General features: G+C 51.2%; 2 protein-coding genes across 6 annotated transcripts in view; one reads left to right on the top strand and one right to left on the bottom strand.

Annotated features, from left to right (window-relative positions):
- Positions 1 to 1,679, bottom strand: part of LOC115459654 (E3 ubiquitin-protein ligase TRIM39-like) — a 33,669-nt gene extending 31,990 nt beyond the window's left edge. Inside the window, exon 1 of the mRNA XM_030189456.1 lies at positions 1,231 to 1,679. Within this exon, the coding sequence (XP_030045316.1) occupies positions 1,231 to 1,644 (414 nt within the window). The 5' untranslated portion in view covers positions 1,645 to 1,679. The remainder of the gene's footprint in view (positions 1 to 1,230) is intronic.
- Positions 1 to 22,779, top strand: part of LOC115459655 (E3 ubiquitin-protein ligase TRIM39-like) — a 446,759-nt gene that overhangs the window by 353,709 nt on the left and 70,271 nt on the right. The gene's annotated exons all lie outside the window — the stretch shown is intronic.

Below are 22,779 nucleotides of genomic sequence, written 5' to 3'. Positions count from 1 at the left end.
GTATTCAGAAAGGTCAAACTGAAGAAATGTGTTTTTAGAAGACTTGTAAAAGTTAGGTAATCAGCTGTAAACTTGATTGATTTAGGAAGAGAATTTTGGTGCCTTGATAGGAGAAATTAGCAGAGTGAATTGTTTTATATATCACATTCCTACAGATAGGGAAATGTAAAACAAGATGAAACAGCATTACGAGGGGGTAATTCAATAAGATTATTCATTATTATCATCTGTTTAGGTTCTTGGGTACAGCATGGAGTATTGGCAATACCTGTATTCCTTCTGGGAGCCACAACTCACAGGCTGAATATTGACCCCTGAATGTATATGGAAGATGCCTGAATAGACAGCAGCCAGGGTTCAAGTTTTGATGATTGATCTCACTACTCATATTCTTCAAAACGCTGCTAATTCAACTCCGTTTAGTTTTATGGGAATGAAAAGGTAAATTTTCCTGTAATATCATTAAATACTCACACCTTCCTCTCTCTGCTTCCTCTATAGAGTTCATGGGATGAGATTTGTGACCCCAGGACACACACTGTGATACTAAAGATACCGACACACACCTTGGATTCCTACACAGCCTCCACTATGGAGGAAAGGGAAATGGGACTTGATAAACCACTTTTTTATGGTTTTTGCAACTACATTCAAAGCAGTTTACATAGTATATTCCAGTGGCGTACCAAGGGGGGGGGGGCGGTGGGGGTGGTCCGCCCCGGGTGCACGCCGCTGGGGGGTGCCGCGGCGCGCGCCTGCTGCGAGAGTTCGCTAATTTCTCCCGTTCGCTGCAGCTCCCTCTGCCCCGGAACAGGTTACTTCCTGTTCCGGGGCAGAGGGAGCTGCAGCGAACGAGCAAAGTTAGTAATCTCGCAGCAGGCGCGCACTGCGGCACCCCCCCAGCGGCGTGCACCCCGGGGGGGGGGGGGGTCCGCGCTGCCTCGGGGGGGGGGAGGGGGGGGGCGCTGCACCCGGGGGGTGGGGCGCCGCCCCGGGTGTCCGCCCCCCTAGGAACGCCACTGGTATATTCTGGTACTTATTTGTACTTGGGGCAATAGAGGGTTAAGTGACTTGCCCAGAGTCACAAGGGGCTACAGTGGGAATTGAGCCCAGTTCCCCAGGATCAAAGTCAGCTGCACTAACCACTAGGCTACTCCTCCACTAGGGGGATCAGAGTGTGATATCTGTGACTCCAGGACACACTGTTATAATAAAGAAACTGACACATACCTTGTATTCCTGCACAGCCTCCTTTATTGGGATCACGGTGTGAGATCTGTGATCCCTGGATCTGTCACACACCACACAGATTGCTCTCTGATCCTCTTCACAAAACAGCTTCAGTTTCTCTTCATGTTCCTCACACAAATTCTCCTCTTTTGGTCTCACTGAACACTGACTGAGCTTTTTCACCATTTCTGTCATATTTGCCAGCTGCCTGTTAGATCTGAGGTTCCTCTGCTGAGACGTTTCCCTGCACTGGGGACAGGGGAAGTTTGTGTCTCTCCCCTTCCAGGTCTGAGTGATACAGGAGCGGCAGAAGTTGTGTCCACAGTCTGTCGTCACCGGATCTGTAAAATAATCCAGACAGATAGAACAAGAAGCTTCATCTTGCAGACTCTCAGCAGGGTTTGCAGCAGCCATGATTCTTTCAGGAAATGAGAGCAAGAATTCAGTTTCTGTTTCACATCTTAAAAATAAGGAGTGGTTCTCTGGAACAAGATCTTTGCCAGGGATTTTGTGTAATTTGAAGACACCAGGGCTGTCTGCCCTCCTTCCTGTCTCCTAGTTCCTCCCTTTTTTTACCAGCTACAGAGACCCAGGGGTCTGGGAGCTGCAGGGAGAACAGCAGTGACCTCTTCCCATGAGGTTTCCTGTGTGTAACCTGGAGCCTGGGGGCAGCTTTTGCAAAAGTGGGGCAGAGGAAGGGCAATTACCCTGAGACCCATTTAATCCCTACCCCTTTCAGGGCTAGATGCACTAAACACAGTGGCGTACCAAGGGGGGGCGGTGGGGGCGGTCTGCCCCAGGTGCACGCCGCTGGGGGGTGCCGCGGCAAGCGCCTGCTGCGAGAGTTCGCTAACTTCTCTCTTCGCTGCAGCTCCCTCTGCCCCAGAACAGGTTAATTCCTGTTCCGGGGCAGAGGGAACTGCAGCGAACGAGCAACGTTAGTAAACTCGCAGCAGGCGCGCGCTGCGGCACCCCCCCCCCCCCCAGCGGCATGCACCCGGGGGGGCTCTTTCACGGGGGGGGGGGGGGTTCCGCGCTGCATCGGGGGGGGGGGCGCTGCACCCGGGGGGCGGTGCGCCGCCCCGGGTGTCCGCCCCCCTAGGAACGCCACTGACTAAACGTTACCGACCCTCTAACAACCCTTTAACGTAGGAAATTCCTAACCGTTGCATGCATTAAAGGCCTTTTTCCGACGAAGCAAGCAGCTAACGAAAACGGAATACAAAAGAGTAACTACCATTGTAATGTGGGCGATTCGGAATGCACTAACAATACCGATGGTTAGACCAAATCATTTACCGCGCTATATTAAACGTATGGTCAGAGCAGTCGTAGAGGCCAGATCTGTCATACAGACACGTCTTAACACGTGGTTGAACAGCGTACGTCTTCCACGTGTGTATATATATGCGTGGCATGCGCATGTCCACAACTGGCGGAGAAGTAATGGCTGCAAGGGGTAGGAAACCAAACTTCTCCGACATGGATGTCCTGTGGCTAGCACAGCTCATCCCTGTGAACGCCAAGCGCCTTTTTCCCCGGCCGGGGAAAAAACAGGACATCCTGAAAATGGACCAGGGCTGGAAGGTCCTGCAAAGGCTTTTCAACCGGCGGTCTTCCTACCCCAGATCCGTAAGTATTGGCATTTCTGGACTACTTTGTGTGCATGTATTTTTGTTATTGTCGTACATGTGGACGTGTGTTATGTGCGCGTTCGTGTCCGGTAGAATGTAGAGGTGGAGCAAGGGAGCATGACAGTGCCAGTGCATGGTTTATACATAATTACATATGTACGTTTGTCAGACACACGTATGTTATAACATTCTTTTCTGTTTCTTATTGCTTCTTTAACAATCTGTATTATTTCCATTATACAAGAACTATTAGAATATCATGGGACCCAGGAAAGCCACCCCCCCCCCTTCTGCGTCTCCCCACCCAATCACATGGTCCTTTTCGACATGCCTCTCCTCCTCCTGTATCACATGTAAGCCCCCCCGCTTTCCCCCCTCCAAGCGTCACCAGCCCTCCTCTCTCCCACTCTGCCTCCCCCCAGCCGCACAGTCCCTTCAGCCCTTCTCTCCCCCTCTCTGCCTCCCCCCCCCCCGCACAGTACCATCAGCCATCCTCTCTCTTCTGCCCCCCCCCCCCCGCTCGCTCAGCCACACAGTCCCGCAGGCCCTAGTACTATCCCCTCCCACGCACACCCTTGCACTTCCCTCCCCTTTTCCCAACCCCCTGCCGTGGCCTCCACCTCCGCCCCCACAGAAGCCACTCCGCTACTGGAACGTGTCAGTCGATCTTCTTCTATCTTCTCAGTTTCTTTCAATAAGAGTTGTCTCTGGGCAAACCTAGCTCTAATGTATGCTTTCTTTATAGATGATCTAGGATAACCTCTCATCAAGAATCTATTTTTTAGATCAGATGCTTGTCTTTTAAACTCAGCTAATGTAGAGCAGACTCTCCTAGCTCTTAAAAATTGACTTATTGGAAGATTATATTTTAGATGAAAAGGATGAAAACTGCCAAAATGAAGAAGTGTATTTCTACTCATTGGTTTACGGTATAGGGATGTATACAATCTATTCCCTGCCTTATATATAGACAAATCCAGAAATTCTATAGAAGTTCTTTGAACTGTCAAGGTAAAGGTAATATTGACATCAATTGTATTCAGCCAGCTCACGAACTCCAATAGAGCTGGCTTCGAACCTGTCCACAAAAAAAATATATAATCCAAAAAGCGTCTCCATAACCTAACATATTGAAAATAAGGAGACAGATAAATAGATCTGGATTCCATTTGGGCGATATATAGAGTAGCTACAGATGGAGCTAAAGTAGCCCCCATCGCTACTCCTTGAGTCTGGAGATAAAACTGCTTGTCAAACCAAAAATAGTTCTTACAAATGACCAAATTTGCTAATGTTAAAATAAAATCTGTAGATATTCTCTGCACTCCTGGACGTGCCATTAAAACATCTTCAATCACTTGTAATGCACCAGCCTGAGGAATTTTCGTATATAAAGATACGATGTCAAGCGTAACCAGCCATGATGATGCTGTCACATTATCTATATCTTCTAGATGTCTCAAAAAATGAAAAGAGTCTTTCACATAAGAAGCCACCTTCTGAACCTCCTCTTTCAAAAACTGATCGATAAAAATAGATAATGGTTCAAGTACTGATGATGTAGATACAATCGGTCGTCCAGGAGGAGATGTTAATCGCTTATGGATTTTCGGCAAAAAATAGATCCTAGGAGTTTGAGGATTTTCTTCAATTAAAAATCTACCTTCTTTTGTTGTCAAAATATTCCTTTTAACAGCTTCAGAGACTATCTCCTTGATCTGATTCTGTAAATCATCCATAGGATCCTTAGATAGTAATTTGTAAGCATCATGATCATTAAGTTGGTTTCTTGCTTCCTGCATATATTGTCCTTTATCCCAGATCACAGTCGCACCACCTTTATCTGCTCTAATAACAATAATCGATGGTTCCTTGACCAGAGCTTCTAAAGCCTTCCATTGCTTAGATGTCATATTGCTCTTCTTATTTTGATAACACATATTCTTTTCAATTTCATCCAGGTCACGAAGCACTAAATCTCTAAAGGTTGACACCACCGGGTTTATCGGTCCCAGAGGATACCACCTAGAGACTGGCTTTACTGTAGAGATATCCACTGAAGTCCACATTCCTCAGATCTTCAATACAGTAACTTTCAGTATATCAATATATCTTTCCCATAAACCTCAGTGATGTGCAATCACCAGCAATTACTCAATCTGGCAATACTTGCACACATCAACCTCTTCAGTGGTTTATTCAAATGATTTTATAATTTTATCATTTTCTTTCAAGTTATTAAAGCCCATAATTTAAATTGAACTTATCTTCTTTTTCAATTATTTATTAGAACCCCGCCCCCCATGAAGAAACTCTTAAACTTTAGAGAACAATTTAATATCTTTATGTTACAGACGGTTACACCGACGGGCTTAAATGCAGAAATTGAATGGGCAACCCTTATTTAATCATTTCCAACCCACCACCGGTAGCAGTGAAGGGAGGAAAGCTACCGGTGGAACGCCATGGGGGGGCGGGGTTCTAATGGTGGATACGTCAGAGATCAGCTGGTATTTAATTAATTTGAAAAAACGCTGGCGCCATCTTGGCTTTTGAATTACTTTTGCTGAGCTGGCGCTAATAAGATCATGGGGTAAGTTTTGGGGTTTTTGGTTTAAATAAATATGCGCTCTAGACATAGGCTGACTGCTGATGTATGGGGTGTGGATATAAATGAAATATTTTTTATATTGTAGGGGATGTCCTTGAGACAGCTCATTTCGGAGCGAAACGTGCATGTCGGGCAGCCTAACCCCCGGGTCTGATAAATAATTGAAAAAGAAGATAAGTTCAATTTAAATTATGGGCTTTAATAACTTGAAAGAAAATGATAAAATTATAAAATCATTTGAATAAACCACTGAAGAGGTTGATGTGTGCAAGTATCGCCAGATTGAGTAATTGCTGGTGATTGCACATCACTGAGGTTTATGGGAAAGATATATTGATATACTGAAAGTTACTGTATTGAAGATCTGAGGAATGTGGGGTACTGAATATAACATTTAAATTAAGTTTGGACTGGTTAGTAAGATTCTCTATTTGTATGGATATGGATGTAGAACATGGCTACTGACCCCGCTCGCAATGCCCCGGTCTGATGCAGAGAAACGCTACAACGAGGCACACATCTCAACAAGATGTACAATTGAGCGTACTTTTGGTGTTCTGAAGAGCAGGTTTCGCTGCTTGCACATCTCTAGTGGATCCCTGCAATATTCCCCAGAAAAGGTGGCTGATATAGTGCTTGTATGCTGCATGCTTCATAACATCGCTCTTAATCATCACCTCGACATCGAGATTGTAGTTCCTCCAGAAGTGGACATTACCCCCTTGGACAAAGGATCGGATCTAAGCAGGGGAAATGATGTGCGCAAAAAGGTCATCCGTGAATTCTTTTCCCAAGATCGTTAGCCTTTCTAGTCACGTACCAGTAATATGAGTTACCATTTAGCATATGTTCTGAGCTGTCAAGTCACCCGTTCAATGAGGGAGTCATTTGGCCCTGTACAGTATTTCTGGCTACCTCACCTCTCAGCATTATAGGCATTAATGATTCCAATGGATACAATCGTTGACAACAATTTAAAAACAGACACAAAACAACAATCCTGGAACGGGTGACTTGTCAGCGCTATATATAGCGAATGATACATACCTGTAGCAGGTGTTCTCCGAGGACAGCAGGCTGATTGTTCTCACGACTGGGTTGACGTCCACGGCAGCCCCCACCAACCAGAAGAAAACTTCGCGGGCGGTCCCGCACGCAGAGCACGCCCACCGCGCATGCGCGGCCGTCTTCCTGCCCGTGCGCGACCGTTCCCGCTCAGTTGAATGACAAGCAAAGGAATGAGTAAAACGCAACTCCAAAGGGGAGGAGGGAGGGTAGGTGAGAACAATCAGCCTGCTGTCCTCGGAGAACACCTGCTACAGGTATGTATCATTTGCTTTCTCCGAGGACAAGCAGGCTGCTTGTTCTCACAACTGGGGTATCCCTAGCTCTCAGGCTCAGTCAAAACAAGAACCCAGGTCAATTTAACCTCGCAACGGCGAGGGCATAACAGAAATTGACCTACGAAGAACAACTAACTGAGAGTGCAGCCTGAACAGAACAAATCGGGTCCTGGAGGGTGCAGTTGGATTCAAACCCCAAACAGATTCTGCAGCACCGACTGCCCGAACCGACTGTCGCGTCGGGTATCCTGCTGGAGGCAGTAATGTGATGTGAATGTGTGGACAGATGACCACGTCGCAGCCTTGCAAATCTCTTCAATAGTGCTGACTTCAAGTTGGCCACTGACGCTGCCATGGCTCTAACACTATGAGCCGTGACATGACCCTCAAGAGCCAGCCCAGCCTGGGCGTAAGTGAAGGAAATGCAATCTGCTAGCCAATTGGAGATGGTGCGTTTCCTGACAGCGACCCCTTTCCTACTGGGGTCGAAAGAAATAAACAATTGGGCGACCTGTCTGTGGGGCTGTGTCCGCTCCAGATAGAAGGCCAACGCTCGCTTGCAGTCCAATGTGTGCAACTGACATTCAGCAGGGCGGGTCTGTGGTCTGGGAAAGAATGTTGGCAAGACAATTGACTGGTTAAGATGGAACTCCGACACCACCTTTGGCAGGAACTTAGGGTGAGTGCGGAGTACTACTCTGTTATGATGAAATTTGGTATAAGGAGCATGAGCTACCAGGGCTTGCAGCTCACTGACGAGCTGAAGTAACTGCCACCAAGAAAATGACCTTCCAGGTCAAATACTTCAGATGGCAGGAATTCAGTGGCTCAAAAGGAGGTTTCATCAGCTGGATGAGGACGACATTGAGATCCCATGACACTGCAGGAGGCTTGACAGGGGGCCTTGACAAAAGCAAGCCTCTCATGAATCGAACGACTAAAGGCTCTCCAGAGATGGCTTTACCCTCTACACGATGATGGTAAGCACTGATCGCACTAAGGTGATTCCTTACTGAGTTGGTCTTGAGGCCAGACTCTGATAAGTGCAGAAGGTATTCAAGCAGGTTCTGTGCAGGACAAGAGCGAAGTTCTAGGGCCTTGCTCTCACACCAAATGACAAACCTCCTCCACTTAAAAAAGTAACTCTTTTTAGTGGAATCCTTTCTAGAGGCAAGCAAGACGCGGGAGACACCCTCAGACAGACCCAACGAAGCAAAGTCTACGCCCTCAACATCCAGGCCGTGAGAGCCAGAGACTGAAGGCTGGGGTGCAGAAGCGCGCCGTCGTTCTGTGAAATCAGAGTCAGAAAACACTCCAATCTCCACGGTTCTTCGGAGGACAACTCCAGAAGTAGAGGGAACCAGATCTGACGGGGCCAAAAAGGCGCTATCAGAATCGTGGTGCCGTGGTCTTGCTTGAGCTTCAGTAAGGTCTTCCCCACCAAAGGTATGGGAGGATAAGCATACAGGAGGCCAGTCCCCCAATGGAGGAGAAAGGCATCCGACGCTAGTCTGCCGTGTGCCTGTAGTCTGGAACAGAACAGAGGCAGCTTGTAGTTGGTCTGAGAGGCGAAAAGGTCCACCGAGGGAGTGCCCCACTCTCGGAAGATCTTGCGTACCACTCTGGAATGGAGCGACCACTCGTGCGGTTGCATGACTCTGCTCAGTCTGTCGGCCAGACTGTTGTTTACGCCTGCCAGGAATGTGGCTTGGAGAAGCATGCCGAACTGGCAAGCCCAACGCCACATCTCGACGGCTTCCTGACACAGGGGGCGAGATCCGGTGCCCCCCTGCTTGTTGATGTAATACATTGCAACCTGATTGTCTGTCCGAATTTGGATGATTTGGTAGGACAGCCGATCTCTGAAGGCTTTCAGCGCATTCCAGACCGCTCGGAGCTCCAGGAGGTTGATCTGAAGATCTTGTTCCTGGAGGGACCACAGACCCTGGGTGTGGAGTCCATCGACATGAGCTACCCACCCCAGGCGAGATGCATCCGTCGTCAGCACTTTCATGGGCTGCGGAATTTGGAATGGACGTCCCAGGGTCAAATTAATCCGAATGGTCCACCAGTGCAGCGAATTGCGGCAACTGATGGACAGACGGATGACATCCTCTAGATTCCCGGCAGCTTGACACCACTGGGAAGCTAGGGTCCATTGAGCAGGTCTCATGTGGAGGTGAGCCATGGGAGTCACATGAACCGTGGAGGCCATATGACCCAGGAGTCTCAACATCTGCCGAGCTGTGACCTGCTGAGACGCTCTGGTCTGAGAGGCAAGGGATAGAAGGTTCTGCGCCCTTGCTTCGGGAAGGAAGGCCTGAGCCGTCTGAGAATTCAGCAGCGCTCCTATGAATTCCACAGATTGGACTGGCTGGAGATGGAACTTCGGGTAATTTATCACAAACCCCAGCAGCTTCAGAAGGTGGATAGTACACTGCATGGACCGAAGAGCTCCTGCCTCTGAGGTGCTCTTGACCAGCCAATCGTCGAGATACGGGAACACATGCACTCCCAGCTTGCGTAGATACGCCGCAACCACCACGAGACACTTCGTGAACACCCATGGTGCACAGGCGAATACTGAAAGTGCCATGTCCACAGACGGAATCGGAGATACTGTCTGTGAGCTGGCAGTATCGTCGGGATGTGAGTGTAAGCGTCCTTTAAATCCAGGGAACATAGCCAATCGTCTTTCTGAATCATTGGTAGAAGGGTGCCTAAGGAAAGCATCCTGAACTTCTCTTTGACCAGGTATTTGTTCAGGCCTCTCAGGTCTAGGATGGGGCGCATCCCCCCTGTTTTCTTTTCCACAAGAAAGTACCTGGAATAGAATCCCTGCCCTTCCTGCCCGGGTGGCACGGGCTCGACCGCATTGGCGCTGAGAAGGGCGGAGAGTTCCTCTGCAAGTACCTGCCTGTGATGGGAGCTGAAGGATTGGGCTCCCGGTGGGCAATTTGGTGGACTGGAGGCCAAATTCAGGGTGTATCCGCACCGCACTATTTGGAGAACCCACTGGTCGGAGGTTATCAGAGGCCACCTTTGGTGAAAAATTTTCAACCTCCCCCCGACCGGCAGGTCGTCCGGTACGGACACTTTGATGGCGGCTATGTTCCTATGGATCCAATCAAAAGCCCGTCCCCGGCTTTTGCTGTGGAGGCGCAGGGGGCTGCTTAGGCGCACGCTGTTGACAGGAACGAACGCGCTGGGACTGTCCCTGTGCCTGAGGAGGCCTTCGGGCCGGCTGGGTGTACCTACGCTTGCTGTAGGCGTAGGGAGCAGCCTGCCGGGCCCGGGAAAAAACGTCCACCTGCAGAGGTGGATGCTGAAGGCGCCCGGTGGGAGAGCTTGTCGAGAGCGGTTTCCCGCTGGTGCAGTTGGTCTACTAACTGCTCGACCTTCTCTCCGAAAATGTTATCTCCCCGGCAAGGGACATCCGCCAGTCACTGCTGGGTGCGGTTGTCCAGGTCAGAGACACGCAGCCAGGACAGCCTGCGCATCACTATACCTTGGGCCACAGCTCGAGATGCCACATCACAGGTGTCATAGATACCCCTGGACAGGAACTTTCTGCACGCCTTCAGCTGCCTGACCACCTCCTGAAAAGGCCTGGACTGCTCCGGTGGGAGCTTATCGACCAGGTCCGCCAGTTGCCTCACATTGTTCCGCATGTGAATACTCGTGTAGAGCTGGTATGACTGGATGCGGGTCACGAGCATGGAAGATTGGTAGGCCTTCCTCCCAAACGAGTCCAGAGTGCGAGACTCCCGCCCCGGGGGCGCCGAAGCGGTATCCCTCGAACTCTGTGCTCTCTTGAGAGCAGAGTCCACGACTGCCGAGTCATGAGGCAATTGAGGCCGCATCAACTCTGGGTCAGAGTGGATCCTGTATTGGGACTCTGCTTTCTTGGGGATGGTGGGGTTAGATAATGGCTTCAGCCAATTCCGAAGCAGTGTCTCTTTGAGGACATTGTGCAACGGTACCGTGGAAGACTCTCTAGGTGGTGATGGATAGTCGAGGACCTCGAGCATCTCAGCCCTCGGCTCATCCATGGTGACCACGGGAAAGGGAATGCAAATAGACATGTCCCTGACGAAGGAGGCAAATGAGAGGCTCTCAGGGGGCGAGAGCTTCCTCTCCGGTGAAGGAGTGGGGTCGGAGGGAAGGCCCACAGACTCCTCTGAGGAGAAATATCTGGGGTCCTCCTCCTCCCCCCACGAGGCCTCTTCCTCGGTGTCGGACATGAGCTCTTGCAGCTCAAACCTCAACCGGGCCCGTCTCGACTGCGAGGAACCACGTCCTCGGTGATGGCGTCGAGCGGTGGACTCCTGCGCCGGCGGGGATGAAGCTCCCTCCGTTGACGGGAACTCCACCTGCGTGGCGGTCGACACCGGTGCTGCAAGCGGCGTCGGAGGCCTCGGCATCGGGCTAGAGCACACCGGCGCCTCCATCAACGGCGCCGGTGTGCCGGCAGAGCTTGGCGCATCAGCCCTTCCAGAATCCCCGGAAGGATGGCTCAGAGGCACTCGTCCAGGCCCGCTGTCGGGAAAGGCAGGGGGGCCAGTGTGGGTGTCGGTGCCGGAAGCTGCTCGGTTCCAGGAGACGGTACCGAAGCACCCGCGGACTGACGCAGCGACACCTCTTCAACCGAGGGGGAACGCTCCTCTCTGCACTGCCGCTTCCTGGGCGTCGAGTCCTCCCTCGAGGTGCCGGCGCTGGCAGTCCCGTGCGCCGTGGGCGACCGATGACGGTGCTTCTTGGTTTTCTTTCAATGCCCGTCATCGGCGCTCAGCGGTAGAGACGAAGAGGAGGTAGAACCCCCCCGCCCTCGAGGAATTGGATCCGACAGGGTTCGGTCCCGTTGGCCCTGGGTAGAGGGAGTGGCCGGGGCTGACTGCCCGCGCGGCCACTCACCCCCGCCGTCACCGGCGGGCCAACGGTACCTGTACTCCTGGGGTCGGTGCCAGAGTCGGCGCCGATTTCGTCGACATCGGTACCGGTACCGAAGACCCGGCCGTCGACACCAATGCCGTCGACGTCGAGGGGCCGGCGCAAGTTCCGAAAAGACGGTCCCGAAGAACTTGCCTCGCCACCTGTGTCCGCTTCCGTAAGCCGAGACACAAGGTGCATGTCTTGGTATTATGCTCCGGCCCGAGGCACTGGAGGCACCAAGCGTGGGTATCGGTTTGCGAGATCTGCCGGCCGCACCGACCACACTTCTTGAATCCGCTTGGGACCTTCGAGGACATGGATGGAAAAATCGCGTCGGCGAAGTCAAAGTCGTCAATGGTGGCGGTGAAAAGCACACCCGAAAAAGAAAACGACCGCGTGGCCACAAGGCCGCAACGAAGCGCCCTCGCGGCTAAAACCGACGAGGAGACTTTCCTTTTTTTTTTTTTTAAAACAATTGAAAAAGAAAAGAAATACGCGAACGCATACGTAGAGAAGGAAAAACCGCGGCTAGGCTGCGATCCGGTTTCCGGGGCTGACAGAGAGAGAGACGATAACACGTCTCTCTCCAGCGCGGAATAGAAAAAACTGAGCGGGAACGTTCGCGCACGGGTGGGATGACGGCCGCGCATGCGCGGTGGGCGTGCCCTGCATGCGGGACCGCCTGCGAAGTTTTCTTCCGGTTGGTGGGGGCTGCCGTGGACGTCAACCCAGTCGTGAGAACAAGCAGCCTGCTTGTCCTCGGAGAAGCATCGGTACATGCAAACCACTGCTGATATGTGTATGAGCCATTTGCAAGCGTTAAATCTTAATAATTTAGTTAACAGTGTAGCAGTATTTTGAATTACACACCTGTGGCAACCGATGTGTGTTTGATACGATGACCACCTAAACCCTTCCTTCCCTTTACAGGTTTTCCCCTCTGTTCGCCGTTTTGTGAATGTAATATTTATTTGACATTTGGTTGAATGTTATTCACATATTTCTTTGTATGGTAGCTTTATCGAAGGAAATGTAAATATTACAAAACAACCAACTCTTTCAACATATATTGATTACAAAACTGGCAAGAAAAATTAAAAAGAATGCATCCAATAAACTAAAGTTCACTGTACTGTATATACAAAACAAGATAAGTTATCTATGCATAAAAATTTTACATGAACAGCAGTACAAAACATCGATAAGCCGCAACAAGTCCGTTTGTCAGCTGTGTTATTTGCACCATCAAACAGGAAAAACACTTTTAGAATGCGCACAAGGTTTTTCTGCTAGTGCAGTGGCTTCCGATCAGGTACCGCATACAGCTCTAGCGTCTCCTACTAACCTACAAATGCTCTCGATCTACAGCACCTCCCTACCACTGTACCTTCATCTCCCCCTACGTTCCTACACGTAACCTCCGTTCCGTTGAGAAATCCCTCCTTTCAGTAAACTTGTACACCACCGCTAACTCCTGGCTCTGCCCTTTCGGGCCGCCCCCCTCACCCCATGCTTGGATAAACAAATGCTAAACAGAAATTGATGCATCACTCTTCTTTTACTTTTGAGTATATATGTCAACGAAACCTACTTTCGAGAGAAAGGATGCCACATTGGGGAGGTTCAAGAGGGTGAGTCGGCGTTCTGTGGCTGTAATGAAACAACAGAAATAAAACATAATATTTTTCATGTGTACTTCTTGCCACTTTTTTTCCTTTTGTTGCATTTGAAACCCGCAGTTTGGCACTCACGGCAAGCCTTATGGTGGGTTACATATACAGGTACTTATTTGAACCTGGGGCAATGGAGGGCTGAGTAACCTGCCCTGAGTCACAAGGAGCTGCCTGTGCCTGAACTGGGAATAGAACTCAGTTCCTCAGTTCCCCAGGACCAAAGTCCACCACCCTAACCAGCAGGCCACTACCCCACTCCACAAGTTGAGAGCTAACCCTTAAAAGAGGAGGCAGAAAAGGTATAACAAATGTTACTAAAAATAATGCATCCCTTATCATTGCTTTTTGTATATCTGTCAATGAAACTTACTATTGAGAGAGAGGCTGACACACAGGGGGGGGTAGCAGAGGGTGTCCCGTTGTTCTCGGGTCCTGCACGTGCTGTTCTTTGTTCATGCCTGTGAGTACCGGAAAAGGAAAGTTAGAGGTTAACATAACTGTGGCATTCAATTGTAGAATAAAAAGTATCGGGACAGGTGCACTTTTAACACAATCACGAGAAATTATTACCCGGAAAAGGAGGCCCGAGAGACAGGGCTTTGCCCGACTGCTGCAGCAAACAAAGAAAAAAAACATTATCTGTGGGGACAATGATTTATTTTTACATTGTGTTTGCCAGTCACAAAATAAAAAACAGATATCAACAGAGTAAGAACCTCAGGTACTTTGAAGAGGAGTCCATGAATGAACACCACGAGTGATGGGAGGCAAGGAAGAGAGCGTGTGAGGTACACTTGTCGTCCAGACTATATGGGAAAAAAAACAGATTCTTCACTAGTACATATATTTGGAGGACTGAAAAAAAAGACTAGCACCTGAGATACTAGCCAGCTTATTTTCGAAAGAGAAAAACGCCTATAGTGCGACCTAAATCGGGAGATAGATGTTTGTCTCGCAAAGGTGCCCAAATCTGTATAATCAAAAGCCGATTTTGGCCGTTTCCAACTGCACTCCGTCGTGGAAACGAATAAAGTTGACGGGGGCGTGTCGGAGGCGTGGTGGAGGCGGAACTGGGGTGTGGTTATAAGTCAAGGAGAGATGGGCGTCTTTAGCTGATAATCGAAAAAAAAGGCGTTTTTACCGCGATTTTGGGTCACTTTTTTTTTCACGAACAAGTCCCAAAAAAGTGCCCCAACTGCCCAGATGACCACTGGAAGGAATCGGGGATGACCTCCCCGGATTTCCCCAGTGGTCACTAACCCCCTCCCACCAAAAAAAACCCCACTTTACAAACTTTTTTCCCAGCCTGTATGCCAGCCTCAAATGCCATACCCACCTCCATGACAGCAGAATGTGTTCGATCCTGTCACAGCCTTTCCCTGGGTCAGATGTGGCTCTCGGGTGCAGTACAGGGTCACATCAGCATTGCATTGTGGTGGGTGTAGGGTATTGGGCTCCATGATTTCATTAGCTTGTGTTAGTCTCACGATGTTGGTAGTTGGTAGGCTCTTCTCCCATGGTGCTTTCCCCTGCCTACTGGGTCAGAGTGTGCCCTGTTGTGTTTCCTGTTGTAGTCCATGCGGTAGTGGCCATTTTTGTAAGCCAGTTTTAGTTCCCTTTCCTGTGTTAGCCACGTTACAGAACTTAGTTCTTACCTTGAATGTGGCTGAAGGTAAAATTATGTATCATACCTGATAATTTTCTTTCCATTAATCATAGCTGATCAATCCATAGACTGGTGGGTTGTGTCCATCTACCAGCAGGTGGAGATAGAGAGCAAACTTTTGCCTCCCTATATGTGGTCATGTGCTGCCGGAAACTCCTCAGTATGTCGATATCAAAGCTCCATCCGCAGGACTCAGCACTTAGAGAATTACACCCACGAAGGGACACTCTGCCCAGCTCACCACCGCCGAAACGGGGGAGGGGAATTAACCCAGCTCATCCCCACACAAGTGGGGGAGGGGAATCCGTCCAGCTCATCCCCGCGGAGCGGGGGAGGGACACCACACCCGCCGATGCGGGGGGATCTGGCTTATCCTGCAACCGCAACCGTGGGAGGAGCTGACTGACCCTAACACCGCCGAAGCGGGAGGGGTACAAAGCTGCCCTACAACCGCACGAAGCGGGAGGGAGTGCCGGCAGAATTTTAAGTCTCAATCCAGCCCCGTAAAACGGAGGGGAGAGGAATGCAGCAGCTCACTGTAACACAAACTCGTCTCAACTCTTGAAGAATCCAAGTGAAAAAACTTGAACACGAAGTCTTTCTGAAGTAACTGAAGACTAAACTTGAACCTGAAATGCAACCAGAATAAAAACAGTACAGATATCTGGGAGGGGCTATGGATTGATCAGCTATGATTAATGGAAAGAAAATTATCAGGTATGATACATAATTTTACCTTCCATATCATCATGCTGATCAATCCATAGACTGGTGGGATGTACCGAAGCAGTACTCACCCAGGGCGGGACATTGAAATCCCTGAACTCAACACTGAATCTCCAAACCGGGCCTCCGCCCGTGCCGCCACAGTCAAGCGGTAATGCTTGGAGAATGCCTTCAGCTGTATAGGCGGCACCTTTCCCGCGGCCACATAAGCCGCTGCAATGGCTTCCTTGACCCATCTTGCCACTGTAGGCTTAGCAGCCTGCAGACCCTTACGAGGACCTGCAAACAGGACAAACAGATGATCCAATTTCCGGAAATCATTGGTCACTTCCAAGTATCTGATGATGACTCGTCTCACATCAGATATTTAAGAGCAAAGTACTCCTCTGGGTAGTCCTCCCTACGAAAGGAAGGGAGACAGAGCTGCTGATTCACATGGAAGCGAGAAACAATCTTGGGCAGGAAGGAAGGCACTGTGCGAATAGACACTCCTGCCTCAGTGAACTGCAGAAAGGGCTCTCGACATGAGAGTGCCTGGAGCTCGAAAACTCTTCTGGCTGAAGTGATAGCCACCAAAAAGACTGCTTTCAACGTCAGGTCTTTCAGAGATGCCCTCAACAAGGGTTCAAAAGGCGGCTTCTGTAATGCTCTTAGCACCAAGTTGAAATTCCACGCAGGCACCACTGAGTGCAGAGGAGGGCGCAGGTGCTTAACTCCCTTGAGAAAACGCACCACATCTGGCTGCGAAGCCAGGGAAGCACCCTTCAGGCGGCCCCTGAAGCAAGCCAGGGCCGCTACCTGGACTTTAAGGGAACTGAGCGACAGGCCTTTCTCCAGACCTTCTTGCAGGAATGCCAACACTGAAGAAATTGGAGCAGTGAATGGAGAAAATGAGCCTGCTTCACCACGCTGCAAAGGTACGCCAAACCCTGGCGTAAGCAATAAAAGTAGAGCGCTTCCTCGCTCTCAGCATAGTGGCGATGACCTTGTCTGAGAAGTCCTTCTTCCTCAGACGCTGCCGCTCAATAGCCAGGCCGTAACACCAAAGGGGGAGGGATCCTCCATCACCACGGGACCCTTATGCAACAGGCCCTGCTCCACTGGCAGCCGCAGAGGATGGTCCACTGAGAGCCTGATCAAGTCCGCATACCAGGGACGTCTGGGCCAGTCTGGACCCACCAGGATTATCCGGCCTGGATGCTTTGCCACCTGGTCTAGCACCCTGCCCAACATGGGCCAGGGCGGGAACACATAGAGAAGCTCTTGTGCCGGCCACTGTTGGAGAAGAGCATCTACTCCCAGGGAGCGAGGGTCCCGTCCTCTGCTGAAAAAGCGCGGCACTTGGCAATTGGCCGATGACGCCATCAGGTCTAGGCTCGGCTGGCCCCAGCGCTTCGTGATGCCCAAGAACGCCTGAGCAAATAGCTGCCACTCTCTGGGCTACAAGATATGGCGACTGAGAAAGTCCGCCTTGACATTCATGACTCCGGCAAAGAGAGCCGCTGACAGCTGTGCCAGGTTCACTTCCGCCCACTGGCATAGATTCATGGCCTCCTTGGCTAGAGGGGCGCTCTTGGTACCTCCCTGGCGGTTGACATAGGCCACAGCCGTGGCATTGTCCGACAGGACCCGTACTGGCTTCAACGCCAGTACTGGGATGAACTCCAACAGCACCAACCGAATGGCTCTGAGTTCCAGGAGGTTGATAGACCACTTTGCCTCTGCAGGAGACCAGAGCCCCTGCGCTGTCCTTCCCAAGCAGTGGGCTCCCCAACCCATCAAAGAGGCGTCTGTCATGACGACAATCCACTCCGGGGTCACCAGAGGCATTCCCGCAGACAACTTGTCTGTCTGCGTCCACCAGCTCAGCGCCTTGCGCACTGCTGGGTCCAAGGGAAGGCGCACAGCATAATCCTCCGACATCGGAGTCCAGCGCAGCAGCAGAGATTGTTGTAGTGGTCTCATATGAGCCCTGGCCCAGGGCACTACATCCATCGTGGCCGTCATAGAGCCCAACAGCTGCACATAGTCCCAAACCCGAATAGGAGAGGCTACTAGGAACTAGTCCACCTGAGCCTGAAGCTTGACAATCCGATTGTCTGGCAGGAACACTCTGCCCACTTGGGTGTCGAATCGAACTCCCAGATACTCCAGGGACTGAGTCGGGCGCAGCTGGCTTTTCTCCCAGTTGATGATCCACCTCAGGGAGCTCAAAAGAGCAACCACCCGGTTCACAGCTTTGCCGCACTCTGCATAAGAGGGGGCTTGGATCAACCAGTCGTCCAGATAAGGATGGACTTGAACTCCTTCCTTCCTCAGGAAGGCCGCGATGACCACCATTACTTTGGAGAAGGTCCGCGGAGCAGTAGCCAACCCGAACGGGAGGGCTCTGAACTGGAAGTGTCGGCCCAGTACTGCAACACGCAGAAAGCGTTGATGAGGAGGCCAGATGGGAATATGCAAGTACGCTTCCTTGATGTCCAAGGATGCCAGGAACTCTCCTGCCTTCACTGCCGCTATAACAGAGCGGAGGGTCTCCATGCGAAAGTGCCGAACTTTCAAGGCCCAATGGACCCCTTGAGGTCGAGGATAGGCCGTACAGAACCTCCTTTCTTTGGAATCACAAAGAAAATGGAGTAACGTCCCTTGCCAAGCTGATTTTCTGGCACCGGAACGACCGCCCCCAGGCGGATCAGATTGTCCAAGGTCTGCTGCACTGCCACAGCTTTGACCGGAGACTTGCAGGGAGAGAGTACAAACCCGTCTTTTAAGGGTCGGCAGAACTCTAGCTTGTAGCCGTCTCTGATGACTTCCAGCACCCAAGCGTCTGAAGTTATTGTGGTCCACTCGCCCATAAACGAGGACAGCCATCCTCCAATCTGCACTGGGGCGTGGACCAAGGCCCCGTCATTGGGTACGAGACCCTGGGGGAGGACCGGAGGGAGCACCTCCGGGACGGCGGTCTCTGCGAAAGGAATGCTGCTTGGGGGAGAAGTTCCTCTTGAAGGAAGAGGGGGCAGAGGAGCCCGACCTGCCCAGGCGGTACCGACGGGCTTCCTGAAACCGTCCTCTGGAGGTACCAGGGCGAGTACTAGCCCGAGCCCTGACCTCTGGTAACTTCTTGCCCTTAGACGTGCCGAGATCGGTCACGATCTTGTCCAGCTCGACCCCAAAGAGCAGCTTGCCTTTAAAAGGCAATCTAGCCAGGCGGGATTTAGAGGCGTGGTCAGCAGACCAATGCTTCAGCCAAAGCCACCGCCGCGCAGAGATTGTCTGAGCCATGCCTTTAGCTGAGGCCCTCAAGACATCATACAGCAAGTCTGCCAAATAGGCTAAGCCCGATTCCAGGGCCGGCCAATCAGCCCTCAAGGAATGATCCGAGGGGGAAGCCCGCTGCACCATAGTCAGGCACGCCCTGGCCACATAGGAGCCGCAAACTGAGGCCTGCAAACTTAAAGCAGCCGCCTCAAAGGACGACCTTAAGGCCGCCTCCAATCTTCTGTCTTGGGCGTCCTTTAGGGCCGTGCCACCTTCCACTGGCAACACCGTTTTCTTAGTCACCGCAGTGATTAAAGAATCCACGGTAGACCACAGAAAGGCCTCACGTTCACTTTCAGGCAAAGGATAGAGGCGGGACATAGCCCTAGCCACTTTAAGGCTCGCTTCCGGGACATCCCATTGAGCCGAAATTAAGGTGTGCATGGCATCATGCACGTGGAAGGTTCTAGGCGGGCGTTTCGTCCCCAGCATAATGGCAGAGCCAACAGGGGCTGAGGGAGAGACGTCCTCCGGAGAGGAAATCGTCAAAATGCCCATGGCCTGCACTAACAGGTTGGGCCAATCCTCTGAGCTAAAGAGCCGCGCTGCAGAGGGGTCATCCGCTCCATCCGAGCGGGGATCCGTCTCCTCCAAGGAATCCGCAAAGGACCGTTGGGAGAACTCAGATACGCTGCCCTCATCTACATCGGAGGAGACAAAGTCCTCCAAGGCCTGGGAATCAACCCGAGGGCGTTTACCTCTGGGAACCTCAACCTCTTTACCAGACGAGGGAGCAGGGGCAGCGTTTTGCATGAGGAAGGCCTGATGCAGCAGCAAAACAAACTCGGGGGAGAAACCCCCCAGACTGTGCACTTCCGCAGCCTGGGCAACAGCCCTAGACGCACCCTCAACCGGCGCTCGCAAGAGCGGGGGAGAGACATGCTGCACATCCAAAATGGCGTCCGGCGCGACACTCCGCGAAGGAGCCGCGCGGGAAGAGCGGCGCTTAACTTTAGCCGCTTTGGTGCAGTCGCCCAAATTAAGGGCGTTCATGGCATTAATGTCTCCAACCTCAAGGGCGGCCCAAGAAGAAGCCGTCCGAGCCGCGTGGCCGGCCAAGATGGCGGAGGCGAGGAGCGGGGGATGGGCGTTTATGGCGGGAAAAACCGCCACGCCGGATGAAGGACCGGGACATTCATCGGTCACGAAACTGTCACCCAACAAGGGCGAATCAGGCTTTAAGACCCCCGCATCCCCTCTAAAAGCGCTCAAGCGATCCGGGGAGCGACTCTTTACGCCCTCGCCCTCCGACGCCATATGCCACGTGGAGATAAATCGGGGAATCCCCTGCCCGCTATAAAAAGGTAAAAAGTACCTGCTTTCCGCTCCGAGCTGTAACGACCTGGTGTCCCAGTGAGTAGCTGCAATGAACGTTTAAATAAACGTCGAAATAAACGCCTTTAAGGACGTTCAAAAATTTTTTTTTTTTTTTTTTTAACAGAGCCAGCGGGAGGGGGGAGAAAAGGAGGGACCTGGCACCACCAGGTTTGCACTTGCTCAAAAGAGCCCTCAACCCCAGGTACTCAACAAAACCTAAAAATTAGGCTTGGAGGCCTAGCCAGAGCTGCTGCTGTGTGTGACCACCACCTGCTGAGATAGAGAACATACTGAGGAGTTTCCGGCAGCACATGACCACATATAGGGAGGCAAAAGTTTGCTCTCTATCTCCACCTGCTGGTAGATGGACACAACCCACCAGTCTATGGATTGATCAGCATGATGATATGGAAAGAGGGCATTGTACAGCATTCTGCCAGCTCTGACCTACTGCTCATCTCAGTACCAGGGAGACTCGTTGCCAGTGGGGCACAACCTCTGATCTGCAGTTAACTGTAAGCGTGCTTATTCCAATAAAGGACGTTTTCGGAGAGATTAGTCTTCAGGTGTCAACTGGTGTGCCAATGTTATATAGCAGGAACCAGTTCTAGAGGCCTGCGTGTATGCAGGTCCCTGGAGCACTTTTAGTGGGTACCGCAGTGCATTTCAGCCAGGTGGCCCCAGGCCCATCCCCCCCCCCCACCTGTAACACTTGTGCTGGTAAATGGGAGGCCTCCAAAACCCACTGTACCCACATGTAGGTGCCCCCTTCACCCCTAAGAGCTATGGTAGTGTTGTACATTTGTGGGTAGTGGGTTTTGGGGGAGGGGGGTTGGGAGCTCAGTACCCGTGGTAAGGGAGCTATGCATGTGGGAGCTTTTTCTGAAGTCCACCGCACTGACCTAGGGTGCCCAGTTGGTGTCCTGGCATATCAGGGGGGCGAGTGTACTATGAATTGTGGCCCCTCCCACGACCAAATGGCTCGGATTAGGACGTTTTTGAGCTGGGCGTTTTTAGTTTCCATTATTGCAAAAAAAAAAAAAAACGCCCAGCTCAAAAACGTCCCATTTTTTCGAAAATACGGTTCGGCCCGCCCCTTCACGGACCCGTTCTCGGAGATAAACGCCCATGGAGATAGGCGTTTCCGTTCGATTATGCCCCTCCACACTTACTTGGGAGATCATCGTTGGTAGTCCAGTGCTGGGATGATGTCCAGCCTTTAATAATGTATGGGAAAAAGTGAAACAAACATTAGATTAACACATGAAAACAGAGGCGACAATAGAATATGTGACAGTTGATCCGATATGAGGAGGGAATACAAAATGAGAATATACCATTTGCATCGACGGAACTGCAAGCGGATTCATCCCGCAACTGCTCACGCTGCCTCCCCCTTATCTCCTGACGGAGATCAAATAACGTCTGCTGTTGCTGCTGGGGAAAACGCTATCATCAGGTTACACAGGTCACCCAAATGGGCGTTAGTCTGCTCTAACAGGGCGTTGTTTTTATGGAATTGAGCGTTGTTATGCTCCAAAAGGGCGTTGGTTCTCTCCACATCCTTCTGCACCTGTGCACAAATGGCAGTTGTGGAATGGTGGACACGTTTGGCCACTTTTTCAAGTAGTGCGCTTATACCGTCATTCCACTTGCCCTGCTTCTCCCACAAGTGGCGCCGATCCTGCCATTCGTCCATCAACCAGCAGGGGGTGATAGAGAGCACTCAACTTTTCACAGTGCCTCATGGCCAGCCAGCTCCACTGCCTCTTCAGTATTTGAAGCTTCCAAAGCAGTATGGCAAACCGCAATGGGAATAACATGAACTTTCCTCACAGCGAACGATGGCCCCTTAACAAGGGCATGAACTCAAAAAAGGAGGGAATGAACTCATCCTCCTGGAGGGAATAAACTCATCCTCCCAAAACATGAACTGGAGGGAATGAACTCATCCTCCTATCACTGTAACAAGAATCCTGAAGACTGTTTTCCGACTCCCCAAGGAAGGAATATAACTTCAGGAAACAAGAACAGCACCTAAAATCAGAATCACTGCAATACAGACAATCATACAGGGAGGGCTCATGGCTTCATCTGCTATGACTAAAGGAAAGAAAATTATCAGGGTAAGAACCTAATTTTCCCTTCCTTGTCATCAAGCAGATGAAGCCATTACATATGGGATGTAACAAAGCAATCCCTAAATAGGGTGGGAACAAGCCACACCACGCGCTAGCACCTGTGCTCCAAAACGCAGAAACTGCTGAGCAGAAGATAGTGGGGTGACACAACCATTGAGGGGGGGGGGGTGTGACATCAACGTGGTCAA

Source organism: Microcaecilia unicolor, unplaced genomic scaffold (genome assembly GCF_901765095.1).
Source record: "Microcaecilia unicolor unplaced genomic scaffold, aMicUni1.1, whole genome shotgun sequence".
In the NCBI taxonomy this organism is placed as follows: domain Eukaryota; kingdom Metazoa; phylum Chordata; class Amphibia; order Gymnophiona; family Siphonopidae; genus Microcaecilia; species Microcaecilia unicolor.
This window is presented reverse-complemented; position numbering and strand designations above follow the sequence as displayed.